Source organism: Diachasmimorpha longicaudata, chromosome 6 (genome assembly GCF_034640455.1).
Source record: "Diachasmimorpha longicaudata isolate KC_UGA_2023 chromosome 6, iyDiaLong2, whole genome shotgun sequence".
Lineage (NCBI taxonomy): Eukaryota > Metazoa > Arthropoda > Insecta > Hymenoptera > Braconidae > Diachasmimorpha > Diachasmimorpha longicaudata.
Window position 1 is genome coordinate 9,899,045 of NC_087230.1, and position 14,240 is coordinate 9,913,284.

The 14,240-nt window shown below is 37.8% G+C and overlaps 3 protein-coding genes across 11 annotated transcripts in view; 1 reads left to right on the forward strand and 2 right to left on the reverse strand.

Annotated features, from left to right (window-relative positions):
- LOC135164053 (tight junction protein ZO-1-like) overlaps positions 1 to 6,874 on the reverse strand; it is a 31,106-nt gene extending 24,232 nt beyond the window's left edge. For 6 of the 7 annotated variants that reach the window (XM_064124048.1, XM_064124046.1, XM_064124051.1 and 3 more), the window contains exons 1-2: positions 6,429 to 6,874; positions 3,797 to 3,992 (exon numbers count right to left, since the gene is read on the reverse strand). In XM_064124048.1, the coding sequence (XP_063980118.1) occupies positions 3,797 to 3,992; positions 6,429 to 6,723 (491 nt within the window). In that variant the 5' untranslated portion in view covers positions 6,724 to 6,874. Of the gene's footprint in view, positions 1 to 102; positions 580 to 3,796; positions 3,993 to 6,428 lie in introns of those variants that run through there. The other variant, XM_064124049.1, reaches the window with a different exon arrangement.
- Positions 6,875 to 7,499: 625 nt separating this feature from the next.
- Positions 7,500 to 9,876, forward strand: Ktub (king tubby). Its single transcript, XM_064124101.1, has 6 exons — positions 7,500 to 7,786; positions 7,904 to 8,117; positions 8,243 to 8,451; positions 8,536 to 9,049; positions 9,118 to 9,270; positions 9,354 to 9,876. The coding sequence occupies exons 1-6, from the start codon at positions 7,745 to 7,747 to the stop codon at positions 9,485 to 9,487; spliced, it is 1,266 nt and encodes a 421-aa protein (XP_063980171.1). The 5' UTR covers positions 7,500 to 7,744; the 3' UTR covers positions 9,488 to 9,876.
- A 255-nt stretch (positions 9,877 to 10,131) lies between these two features.
- LOC135164061 (uncharacterized) lies at positions 10,132 to 14,179 on the reverse strand. 3 transcript variants are annotated; one of them, XM_064124082.1, is made up of 4 exons: positions 13,656 to 14,179; positions 13,025 to 13,245; positions 10,832 to 12,929; positions 10,132 to 10,753 (listed from the first exon to the last, which is right to left on the reverse strand). In XM_064124082.1, the coding sequence occupies exons 2-4, from the start codon at positions 13,237 to 13,239 to the stop codon at positions 10,571 to 10,573; spliced, it is 2,496 nt and encodes an 831-aa protein (XP_063980152.1). In that variant the 5' UTR covers positions 13,240 to 13,245; positions 13,656 to 14,179; the 3' UTR covers positions 10,132 to 10,570. The 3 variants fall into 3 exon arrangements, with proteins under 3 accessions (XP_063980152.1, XP_063980151.1, XP_063980153.1); XM_064124081.1 differs by having other exon boundaries at positions 13,025 to 13,255; XM_064124083.1 differs by having other exon boundaries at positions 13,025 to 13,287.
- Between the last annotated feature and the right edge of the window lie 61 nt (positions 14,180 to 14,240).

The following is a 14,240-nucleotide window of genomic DNA, read 5'->3' on the forward strand; positions in this document are numbered from 1 at the left end:
TATGGACTATTGTATCCTTAATTAATGTTAGCAACGTTGATTTATTGCAAGAAATAAGTGCCGAATATGTACTATAAGATTTTTTTTTTGCTATCGGCTCACCAGGGAGTCTGACTGAATGATGATGGCGATGAGAAAGCACCTCGTGGACGTGCCCGATGTGGAGGTGTTCCAATACAATAAATCCCATTTATGGGAACGAAGTAGCCGAATTGGGCGGGAATCGGCAGGGTATTGTAATTTCCTGCTCCCTCGTGATAACATCTCCGGGGTGTTGTGTACATTACTAACAATGATCCATGAGAATAATCACTTCATCGTTTATGTAGGTATTTCAATTATGAAACTTGATCACTTCCGCGCACAAGATGGAATTCATGACCTCTTTCAGATTCTTTATAAATAGCCTGAGGGATGATTTAATAGAACCCTTGATAGCACAATTAATCACTATTATTAATTGCTTACTGGGTAATTACGAGATTATTAGAGAAGAGCTTCGAATTGTTTAGGGATGTTATTTAAATTTTATTGAGTTCATTGTTGAAGTAATGAATTGTGGATAGAGTTGTTTTCTCCAGCAATCGAAGCTCTCGCGGTCGCTACTCGCGTGCGACTCCTCGGATTCTCAAAATAACGAGGAAACAGGCGTCGCGACGCCCAACCAAACCGCACACTGCAGCTGAGAGGGAACACTACGTCGACGCATTAGATGTCTCGCTGGACACTACATCAAGTTTGTAATAATGAAGATCTCTCACCTGTTCTCAAATTTCAGGGAAAGGAAAAAAAACATTGACAGGGAAATTTATCAGTTTACGTGGGCCATTTGTTATGTTTTATCTGTGTGCGACATTCCTTGAGGTTTTTTTTTTTTGGGAGAAGAATTCATGGACGCATGAGTGATTGATCGCGGGAAGAAATCTCGCTGTACTGAAGGACAACAGAGAGAATAAACAATTGGAGAGCTCTTGAGAATGCGATAAGGAGATAATCAGGGAATTAGGAGTCATTTGAGATAATCAATGGTGATCGTTGGGTTAACACATTGGACTGGGCAGTCAAGTGTCAACCAGAGATTGGTTGTGATACGGATACGTTGGGAAAGGACAGAGCAACAGCTCTATTTCTTCCTGATGGAGGTTTAAGGGACATTTTCAATTTAAGTGGGATCAATGCTCTTGAAAATTGATAAGGATGTGCAAGTAGGATTCAGTCATTTGGAGCAGCAATCTTGTGACATTCTATAATATTACAAGACTATAATTAATACTTAAAATTTATTATTAATTATGAAGTTTGGATGGGTATAGTTTCTCATCAATTGAAATTTCCTAAGCTGTTTTACGATTTGGTGCTGGCAGTAAAAGACTGGAGACTGGATCCTTCTCAAATGCCTATCAGAGTGAACAGAAAAGTAGAAGACTATTCCACTCAATCCCACTAAGTCTTAAAATTAATGTAAAGACATGCACGCGCATGCATGTACTTTCATAATGACCCGCCCTTCATACGTCAAAGGTAAAGTACCGGGGCAAGTTTTTTTCGTATGATGACATAAAGCATTTTCCGGTGACCTATTAAGAGGTTCACAGCGCATCAAAACTTTCTTTCTGGAAAGGAAATGATAGGTACCTCAAAGATCCAAACGTTTGGAAATTTTCGATTGATCATAAAATTTTAATCTTCAGTTAACTGAAAATTCGAGAATATATTTATTTGATCTTTGAATCAAATATAGGATTTGATTAAAAAACAGTTGAATGAAAAATTTCTTAAAGTTTCGTTATGAATTCACCTTGTTAAAAATATCTACGTTTGGACACGAAAACTTTTGACAAAAACTTATTTTCCAAGTGATGAGACAAAAAATTTACCGGTGACCCGTTAAGCGGTTCACGACGCATCTCAACTTTCTTTCTGGAAACACATCTAAGTACCCTCGAGACACAAAACTTTCACGATTCGATCGAAGTGGAACGTTTGAGTGGATCATTAAAACTTGACATAAAAGCCAGAATAAGTTCTGAGATTTAGAGGGAAATAATCTAATTATAAAATGTTTGGAATTTTCAAGCGGTTGAACTATCATTACAATTTGTAGAAATTGGATGGAACAGTTGGTCGTAGTAGCCACGAGGGAGCAACTGGCGAATCGAATAAATCAGATCTAATTAGAGTGCTTAATTGGAGAGATTACCCTGGCAGTGGGGGCAGATGGTTTTACACGAGCTTATCTGAATAATGTCTAACGTGTGTTCACAACAGGGGTGCCTATGAAAACCTGGCTTTCCACGTCCCCCTGAATCCCTAATTTTTCCAGTCACTTTGGAGAGGATGAGAAACGATGCAGAACAGAAGTCTTAGGGAGTTCTGTCTATGTAGATCCCGTGGCGACGGTTTAAAGGTAGCATTATACACTCCAACGTGAGAACGGAAAAGGGTGGAAGAACACATCAACCGCATCAGGCATTTTATCACGCGATCATAAAAACTAAATGTTAAAAACATACTCTTCACTCCACTCGTCATCGGTAAAACTAAATCTGTTGTTTCATGATTGAATTTTTTCCCTTTTAAATGAAGAATTTGCCTTATAAAAAAATTCCGGCATTGGACACGAAAAATCCAGGGAAAAATACCCAGTTCTGCAGTGGTCTCAAGTGTAGTGATAATCTGAGACAGCTAGAATTCAATAAAACCCCGAGAATATCCCGACTCGGTTTAGATGCAGCCTGTTCCATCGAACTTTACCCTTACAATTCCGCAAATTCGATTCACCAAAGCCTCTTCAAACTCCTCCTCTCTCTTTCTCAGATTCTCACTTTCCCACCCCAACGTTGAATTCAATATCCCTTAAAGTTTTGTCCCTCAGAAACTTCCTGTGCGATGTATAACAGGGATAAGTTTCCACCAAATCCCATGTAAAGCCTCTCACGAGATTCGTGAAGGCGAGCGTCACCGTCACTTTAATGAGTTCTGAGGTTGATGAAAATGCCACATAATTTTCACCTGCATATTAATTAATAAAATTCAATTATAAATACCCCGGAGATGATTTATAGACCACAAAGAAAGCACTAAACCCGGAAATCCTCATACACCGATTTCCAAATCATTTACAGTTAACGTCCGCCCTGAAGGTTCAACGTGACTCACGTCTGCCTCGTTTCCTAATCATTACTAGTGCAATTGCTCTCGTTTTGTTACATTCGCAGAATCAACCAAAGCATAGGGTGAGGGTAATACTGGTAGAAAGAAAATTTTACCCGCAGACAATTGAGTAGAAATTATTATGAGTGTGATATCGAAAGGATGAAGCTGTTTGTGCGACTCGTCCACGTAATCAAAAAAATATCGAACCCGACAGAAAAAAGGGCAAAATAAACGGCTCAAACGAAAAGGTGGAGTTGATGGTAAGGAGAGACCAGGTGATCGTTCTACTTCTTTCAATCACCGCGAATAAGAGTTTATCGGGCGATTTTAAACGAGTTCAAGCTGAAGGCTGGGGCGTTGGAGGCCTGGAGGCAGGCTAGCTTCCTGTGTTTCCGGTTCAGGACTGGTTGCCTGATGCACTTAAATCTTTAAATAGGACTCGTATCTCTCGTGGGCCTGCTGCGCCCATCAATTCAACCACAATCTTATCGCAGGCATAATAAATTACGAAATTTTTACTAATACCCAACGGTGAATTAAGATATAATGAGTCCAGCTCGTAAAGATATTTTTGAGCATGACGTCGTGGCGATTCCTTCAGCTCATTGAAAATTTATGTATTGCAATGAAATACACTTACCACTCTTTGATGCAGTCATCGGACTCTCCGCTACCATTAATGTCAGCACCACCAGGTTCGTCGAGTTCCCTCGGCGTTGGCGTTTCCATGGTGTTAACAACCTTTATGTCCTCGTCGTCTTCGGCCTCCTGTTCTCTCAGCTTCTGCTCACGCTTCACCTCCTCCTCCTCTTCGCAGTCTTGCTGCTGATGCTCCCCTGCGGAATAAACACATCAATCATTCATGCTAATTGATGAGCGGATGCCATCCTATATTTCGAGGTCAAAGGTCACACATTTGCGGCTCTTCCAATTCTTGACATCGAGACACTCGGAAACATTCATTCATTCACTTATGTTGAAATCCTTATATGTTTCACACATCATTTTACATAGAATTTCGCAATAAACGTAAATCATAAAAAACAAATCCGAAAAGTGCAAGGTTACCACGATCAGATTTCATAATCTGTAGTGTCAGCTATTGTGAGAGTTGGTTAATGAATGTCAGAATTACAAAGTCACTTCCTTTGCTTCGTCCAAAATTATTCTGTTCTATTCCGAGGGAATTATGGTATTCGTTCGTTCTCGTTTTAGGGGAAAAATTAGTGGTAATTACCAAAGCCATCATCATTAGCAAATAGACAACGAATTCCATATAAATGAAGTGACAGTCATTTGCATCGTAACGCAAATGAACTCAATCGAATTTACTCAATGATTATTCTACAAATAAAAACAATTGATAGCTATTGAAAGACATGTCGTTAGCTGTTATTTATCTGCTAGTAATTGCCCTTTTCTTGTTGCTATTTTTCCTTGTATTCATCACAAGTTTTTTCTTATGTCCTGGTCTATTCGGTATAAGTAGACACGAGGGTCGTGCCATCTTCGGTACCAGACCAAGATCGCCATATCCGTCGCTAGCCAGTAGTGCCAGGAACGGCTCGATTTTCACCGGAGTTTAGTGAAAATAAGTAAATAATTGGGTGAGAAAAAACCACAACCACGTTAAGTGATCAGAAAAATCCAGCTTCAGAGAGAGAGAGAGCATTAAAATCTATTAAAACAAGTTTTTCCCTTCATTTTCGCAATTGAGCGCCATGTTGTCACGCAGATTATCCAGGTCGACTGATTTAAAACACAAGGTAGGACGAACCTGTTAAATGTGATACGTGAAAACTGGTCTAGCGTTGGGAATGACGGATGTTACATTTCGACAAGTTTCGTTGGTCTCCTGTCCTACAAACAACTCTGAATTATTGTCCAAATCCTAATGAAATATTATTTACGTCATTAGGCTGGAAATTTTGTGGCAGTTAGGGTTTTCTATCGCAGAGGAATAAATAACAGAAAATTAGACATGAATTTGGTCCCACAATTCCGCAGGCATGTCAGAGCACTAGGGAGTGAAGAAACAACGAATCAACGATCGGTAATTAAGAAGTTACGGAAGTGAGGAATGGGTTCCTCCCTAGCGTGGGAACCTTACTTCCCACGTTGCACAATGATCCTTCAGTTGAAAAACAATACCCGGGGAGTCCCCCTCTACAGAAATTCTCTAGTTCGTTGGGCGTGCAGAAACTACTGAGAAAGAGAATTCACCAGGAATGCACAATTTTTCGGAAAAATTGAAAAATCAAAGCTCGTTCCAGGGGGCACATTGCCTTGCGTGTGCTACCTGAATAGACTGCATACATCGGCATTCTGTCACGTCACGGCCTCGACAGAAGTGTTTGAACAGTCCAGGGGACGAGGGGATGGACAGTCCCAAGCACAGGGATAGTAACCCAGAGACGTGTGTGGACAAAGGAAAACGGAGATAAAACGAGAAGTTTGTCTTAATTTGCCAGCATGAGTTCCTGAAAGATTGTACTTCTCGGGTGGCCATGTGTCCAGCGACAACTCATATTTCTCAACCACTGATAATTTTTTATACTTTTCTTCTACCATTCCCAGAAGACCTTTTACACCAGAAACAAGAACATCTCTGTTTATTTGCACAGGCAAACGCCTTGGGAAACGGATAATCACAGGTCTGAGCTGGTCCTTCTCGAGGAAAAAAATCATTGTCTGGTTAAGCGTAAAATCACATCAGCTGATGAAACATTCAGCCATCGATAGGGATTTTCCCAATCACTGGGATCGAAAATAAATAATGATCCTAATGTGTAATGTCGTAAATAATACATATGAGAGAATAAACTACGTTTGAGGGGAAGTTTATTCTTCCGGAGAGAAATTTTAACTAGACTAATATGGGGCGCTTGTGAATGAAATAGCGGAGAATTTCTCAACGTTAATCAGCCGTACATCCGCAACTCCAGGAGAAGGTTTCTTTCATTTCTGTATTTAACCATGTTGATGGAGAGCAAAAAAGTGGTGGAAAATGGCATGTCTCTGTTCGGCAATGCCGTAAGGGAGTGATAACCAATTTAGATTTTAATTTCCCCACTTCCACATAAACACTTGGATAAGAGACAATTTTTATTGCTCCATAATTTTCTCTTCAACACTCGAACAACTGGCTCGTCTCAATATTATTTGTACATACCCAAAAACTTTCAGTGAATCACAAAATTGAGTTTCAATATATTTTGGCACACAGTTAACCAGTTTGTCCCCCCAAAACCACAAAAGTACAGAGTACTCACCGGCAATGCTGTGTTGATCAACAAGTAGATCCGTGAGAACATGGGGACATTCAGCTTCCAGTGCAAAGCAAAATTCTCTGAATGCATCGAAGCCCTTAGCCCCTATGACGTCGATAAATAAATCAATGTCCGCAACAGCAGATCTGTCGGCGTTACCAGCAACAGCGTCCTTGTCAATTTCAGTTATAACACAGCGTTTAACTAATGCACTCAGTAAATCAGTTGTATTTAATTCGCGGAGAAGGGACGCCTTGTGGCGTGATAAAAGCGTCTTGACTTCGGACGAACCAGCCATGCTCCCGTCAACCACCGATGTTTCTTACCGAGCAACAGGTGTCACTAACTCGGGCTAAAACCGAGCTTCTTCCTTGTGGTACGTGTGTACCCCCTTTGGCATTACATCCCTACCGCCGTGCTTTCCACTCTTCAATTCGGACGAGTTCTCGGGAGCTCGCGCGTCCGTGGAAACGACGCGGCGGAAACTACCCCTATCGCCACCTCGTGGTGGACTAGTGAAATGAAAATATTTCCTCGTCGGTCGGTTAATAAATGCACTTTGCGACTGGACAATTAGAACCAGAGACGCGTTTGCATTGAATTCCATCAGGACTCTATTGTCATCCATTATCCCACTAATAATCCCTCTTAATTGACAGAAAATAACAACTGATGCCTTATTAATGGAAATAAATTGTTCAGTGGGTCGTTACTCACATCATTTTTTATGGGGGCGGGGATGTCGCTGTCCTACTGACACTGGCGCATGATCAATCAATACAAATTCAATATCACGCTTTGTATTGCAATTAGTTGGCAGTGAAATCTTTCTATAAATTGTCTATTCTTAATTTTCTTACGTAGAACTCGGATATTGAGTATTCAGTTGCCTTTTAGATGACAACGAAACACTGATCAATAATGTAAATCCTGGACTGAAAATAATTTCCTCTCAACTAAGAGCTTCTAATAAAACAGAAAATTTAATAAGTTGAATAAGTTGAAAAAACGACGTCGAAGAATCACTATCAACTAATGAAAATATCTCAAGTTTCTTTGTTGCTGTTTACAAGTAAAAAAGCTAGCGGTGGTGGCGCATGAACTAAATCAGGAGTGTATATACCCCTAACACCCCTAACGATAAAACACTAAACAGTATCGTAAGGTTACCTTGGTACCCTCGGCAACGGCCCTTCTTTGATATAAACAAACTCAAGGCATTAAATTGCTTTCACAGGGGACAAAGTGATACTGTTCAATATTTTGTAGTCTTTATTATTGGACTCGTTCTTACAGTTAATAATTAATTAACCAACGCCATGACTTCGTTAGATTTGAGATTGCAAAAATTGGAACAACAGGTAAAACATTATTATTTTCTTACGTGTAATAGAACGAAGATAAATAAATTAGTGAATGTGTCGAGATGTTAATATATAATTGATTCTTCATATCTTAAACTTGTTTGATCCTCTCAGCGTCAACTTCTGGCTGAAAAAATGAAACAGAAACGACAAAGTGGAGCTGGAGGAATGGTGCAAGCATCGAACACATCTTCTGCTCACAAAATTCATTCGACAAAGTGGTTAACTCCCATGAAACAATCGCAGGCCTGTGATGGACAGCAATCACATAATATTTCATCAGTCAGTCAAAATAATGCATCAGGAGTTAAAGGAAAAAATATGGCAGGTATTAGGAGAGCATTTACCCAATTAATATATATGTGAATAACAATGACCATATATTTTTTTTAATCTATTAAAAAGTCATTGTTGTTTGGTTATCGTCAATGTGAACTTGATTATTACCTGTAGGATTTGATGGTGAATTACATGACGATGGAGATCTCTTCAACGATTGTATGGCAACTATGGGAGACTGTGTTGATGAGGAATCATCGCCTTTGGATACACGATTAGCAGTGCCACACGAATCTCTCTCCTATCAGTTACATTCCCCCCTGCCAATAGTACCTTTTGATGGTTGTGATACTATTATCGTAAATCGAGAAATCCAGTCCAATGTAAGTCAACCGTATCTCATTAAATTGTACAGAATTAGTGGATGATTTATATGTAATTACAAATTTTACTTATCTATCCATTAGAGTCCTGAATTGGAGGGCAATGTTGAAGGAAATATTGAAAATTTTGTTCTTCAACCAGCCAATAAAAAAATGCATTTCAAATGTCGAATTACTCGTGATAGAAAGGGAATGGATCGTGGTTTGTATCCAACCTATTTTCTGCATCTAGAACGTGATTATGGGAAAAAAATTTTTCTACTTGCCGGAAGAAAACGAAAAAAAAGTACAACAAGTAATTACTTGATATCAACTGATCCGACTGATTTATCTCGTGGCGCTGAGTCTTACGTTGGAAAATTGCGTTCCAATCTTTTGGGAACTCAATTTACTATTTATGACAATGGATACTCTCTGATGAAACAAAATAAACGAGATGATCGTTCAACTCCACGTCAAGAATTAGCTGCGGTAGTTTATGATACTAATGTACTTGGATTCAAAGGACCTCGTAAAATGACTGTTATTATTCCTGGAATGACTGCTGATCAACAAAGAATACCCATCTGTCCGCGTGATGAATCTGAAACATTACTCGGTAACGACAATAATAATCGACATTTTTTTTATCTTCTCCTGCCGTGACTAACCGTTGTCCTTTTCCAGAGTGCTGGAAAATGAAAAATATGGATAATTTAATTGAACTGCATAACAAAACACCTGTGTGGAATGATGACACTCAATCTTATGTACTCAATTTTCATGGTCGCGTTACACAAGCATCTGTTAAAAATTTTCAAGTGGTTCACGACAGCGATAGTAAGTAATTACTCACCCCCAACTTATAGGACTCGATATAACTTTATAACATGGTATTTACAAATCATATAATTATTTTACAGCGGATTATGTTGTTATGCAATTTGGCCGGGTAGCAGAGGATGTTTTCACCATGGACTATCGATTTCCACTTTGTGCTCTCCAAGCCTTTGCTATTGCTCTGAGTAGTTTTGATGGGAAACTTGCTTGCGAATGAAATTAATGTGAAAGATAACAATGCCACTTATAAAATGAGTTATTAATGAGAAGGAAAGGAAATTATAGGAAATAATATGCAATTGGGCTATATAAATAGCACGTCTTGTGTTCAAGTCATAATATGATAACTGGAGGATATTAAATTTTTTTTTCAGTCTTCATTTATCCTACTAGTGTGTGGAATTTTCATTCAATAGTGCATTGAAAAGTAATTCACTCGGTAATGGTGTAATTTCCTTTACTATTGATCTCAAAGTGTGACTTTTTCAATGACTCACTTAACAATAATTTACTTTTTTCACATTACAAATTGTTCATATACTCTAGATACGAGTGCATACCAACAATACAGTATTATATCTATATAGAAATAAAGCATGATAATTATTTGTTAGTTTTTGAAATTTTAATGACTTTCCCACCTGTGATGTGTCTTTCCCACCCTTCCACCAATTCAACCCATCTTTTAAATTCATTGATTTAATCGATCCATAGACTTTTAATATTTATTTACCATTTACATTTAACCCGGCATCTCAACATAACGTACATCGAATTTATACTTTTTCAACTTTTCAACATTTCTCATAGAAAATTATGGAGTGAAGCAAAAAAGGAAAAACAGAAAATACACAAGTGTAATTCATGATTTTTAGTATTGGCGATTTTATTGTATGAACAGTAATGAATTATTGAATAAAAAATAGATTGTAGTAGAGAAGAGAGAACAATACATGTCGCAATAATATAAAAAGCTTAAATATGGCCTAACAATATTATTTTTATGTTAATCATTAGAAGGCACATTGGTATTTGGAAATCAAGGCCCTTTCTTAACTATAGTTTCTCTTTTTTTTCAGCAAATTATTTCTCCACGTTTATATATACAGCCGGAATTAATCTATAAATCCTCTTCGATATGCATTGAATAATAATTCTCTCCCGTTCATATTGTCAATTTATTTAGAAGGCCTCAGACTTTCAACAAAAAAAAATAAATTAAAAAAAACTGATATAAAAATCAACTTTGTTAAGTGAAAAAGTTGTGAAGTGACTCAAGTAGTTCAACAAATGTTTTGTGTCAAAAAAGGCCCTTCTTTATATTACTATGACTTCTCACTTGTGCTGGGATTCGAGAAAATCTGGGCGCCGGAATTCGCGATGCAGGCCGAGGTATTCCACTTGGTAGATTGGACGATCGGCTTACAGGTAAATGACCAGCATCAGTCTTATTTTCGTGATTCTGGGGTGGCTTGAATACAGACTATTAAAAAAATTACATAATACTATTAGTCAAGAGAAATGTGATAAAGGAAAAAAACAAGTAAAAATCATAATTTACCGATAATTTATTGAGTGGAGCACTTTTATCCACTTTCGTTATTTTCTCTTCGTCTGCTACATGATTGGCTTGATTTGAAGAAAGAGTTTGTGGAGATTCTCCGGGACTAATGACAGGTGAACTCGTTTTAATGACTGGATCAGTATCATGTGAGGAAATCACTTGATTGCCTATTATCTCATTATTCTTGGGAATTGGTGACGGAAGGTCTGTTTCACTAGTGATCCATGTAGAGTCCAAAATTTTCCTATCTCCCTTTGGAGTTGATTCCTGACTCAATGCCTCCTCTTGCATTCGACCAATTTTATTAATTTGTTCACGATTTGTCATTTTTTCGCCATTCAAATGAGTGCTACCCTCTGAACACGTGCTCAAGCCATCGTCAATGTCTGGACCACTATAAGTGCTTAGAGTGCTTTCAATGCTTTCACTGGACTTTCTAGTATCCATTCTATCATATTCTGCTCCCTGTGCTTTAGGCAAATTACTGACTCGGTTGGGCGCTATTGACGGGCCATTTTTGATAATTCCTCTTCCAATGGGTTGAAAACCAAATTTCGATTGATGAATTATTTTAGTTGTTGTTGGTGCAGTTATTGTTTTACCTTTTGTAAAGGTGGAATTATACGACCGGAGATTGGGGTTCGATTTTTGAAAGGTTTGAGGTAAACGAGACAAAGACTTTGGCCCATTTAATTTTGTATAAACCTGTTGAGAATCAAGTGTTTTACTACTCAACTTATTTAATATTTCCATCGACTTTCCTCGATTAGGTTCATCGTAATTTAATGGATTTTTAAAAATAGGATTAGCTACCTTATTGGCAGATTCCATTTTTTTAATTGCCGTAGATTTTCGATATGTTTGATAACGATTAGAAGGCATACAATCATTTTGATCTTGATAGATTTCATCTTTTGTCGATGGCGACAATTTCATGCCATTATTAATCGACTCATTTGACATGATAAAATCCCTTGTGGAATACGTCATATCAAGCGATTTCATTTCATTATTTTGGGCTATTAGTAATGAATGGCGACAGTTTGTCTCTGATTCCTGTGAATAATGCGGAAATGGAAGAGTCGCATCGTCATTCGTATCAGCGACATATGTCGTATTCGATGGCATTTCATCCTCCTGTTCAATGATGATATTTTTCATTTCGTCGTCATATTCAGATGTTTTAAATGTAGAATTTAATGGAATTTTCATCAATAACCTATTTGAATAGACATTTTCATCGCAATTTTTCCCTGGCTCAATTGTATTGAGACAAATTGAACCTTGTGCGGCTGCCGCTGGTAATCTATCGAATGTTTTATTTATGGAACATGAATGTTCTTGACTATCAGATATTGATACTTCCTCCGGAAAATCATTCGCAGTGAATGTCTTATCACCATCACTGATGGATACATCTTCTACTGTGGTAGTTTTTTCTGAATCAAACCAATTTCTTTCTATCACTGCAGAAAAATTCACATTGGCAATATCACCATCCATTTCGTTAAACATACTAGTTTCCATCATGGATTCTGTAAGAATTTGAGAGTCTGCCATTCCAATATTAGTTGTTTCGCAAATCGAATGCATTGAGTGGCTTGGCATTGTTGTTGACAAAAATGAAGGACGAGACGTATTCATAATACTCTCGTTAAATTCAGGCTCAGCCAGATTAATAAATGAATCGATGCATTTTGATTGTGACATGTCTAGAAAAGCTTCCAAACTTTCTTGAGTATTACACCTGGAGGAACCTATCATGCCTGTCACTGATTGTCTCAACATAGCCGGAATGGAGTCCTCACTTCTTTTCTCCTCTTCCTTCCAATTTATTTTTATTTTACTCCACGATGATTCGCTATCATTCTGGATAATGCCTCCAGGTAATGTTGTCTCTTTAGTATAATCCAAGTTCAGCTTGGGCATTTTTTTTTTACATCGTGTAAAGGTCCTAGTGTCGATTGATAATCCAACCTCATTATTGTCGTTTATCGTAATATTATTTAGCTTTCCACGGTCCCCATGGAAATCTCTTCTGAGCCAACTTCGAAGATCACAGCGTAATAATTCACTTTTATCGCTTTGTAAAAGCCTATAATCGAAAAATTATTTCAGTGTCCTCATTAAATATAATTTTCAAGCTTTCTCATGCATGTGACGTATATGTCAACCCTCCATTCAACTCACCAAGTTTCTTCATCTTCCAAATCAAGCTCGGACATGTCAATAATGTCGTCACTCCACAACGTGCTGCAAGTTACTGATGTTGAGGCTCCATCCTTGTCGCACACTTCTTTTAACGTTGATTCCTCCTTCTTCTCCGCTTCCTCTTCATCGTCATAATCATTATCATCGTCGTCCTCCTCGTACACCTTAACCACAGCATCCCAATTTTCTGACATCTGTCACTGGCGTATCCTTTGGGATTATTTATCACAAAACAACCAGCTCTTAGACAACAACGTGTTTTCAAAAAAAATACACATGTGATGATTATTTTTTTATTGTATATATGTTATATATAACGGAGTTGTTGGAATATAATTCAATGTCTACATATCGATCAATTATCACAGTTAACCATGTAAACCATTTGAATCTACACAAGTATTTTTTTCAACACTATTATTCCTTTTTTTTCTCTATTGAAATACAAATTAATGTCTTATTATTATTATGATTACCAACGCACATCTTCGGCAAACAATGAGTTACAGGTAAGACAATGAAAAATAATCAACACTTCACAAGGCACAGAGGATGATAAAACAAACATAAACATCATAATGGATATATAATTACAAGAAAATTCTCTTACATTGTTTGATAGGAGAACCAGCTGTATCCATTAAACGGCTGCGTGGAATTCTCAATGAGAGAACGGGAGGAATGAGCAACAGAATTATTTTTAAGAGAGCCTGATCGCTTGAAGGCGCATTTCTAACAAACCAAACCGTTATACGCTCTCGTCGCCAATAAAACATGCGGAAAGGTCTTCGGTTCTTGTCCTTGGTTACCGAAGACTTACGAGAACATTTTCCAATAAAAAAAAAATTGGTACTTTTAATTGTCTAGTGTTAACTTGGGCCCAGCCCATTGAATAGAAAATTTTAAGAAATTTTGAGGAATATTCACGTATGAAAGGCAACGGATGTCGCGTCATGAATATAAGCGGTGGGAATTTTTGAAACATGGTGATTACCTCATAAGGGTCGAGGCATACTTGTCTGAAGTACAAGGACGTAAAAATAGCCAATAGCGTTTAATTATGGAAACCTCAGACGTGCGAAAAGTAGCCTGAATATGTTTTACTCTGGCCCCGAGCTGAAATACTTGCCCTGTCCCTCCACTTGATTTTTTATCAGGATATAAAAAATATATTCAATTTATGTCGGAATTGGCT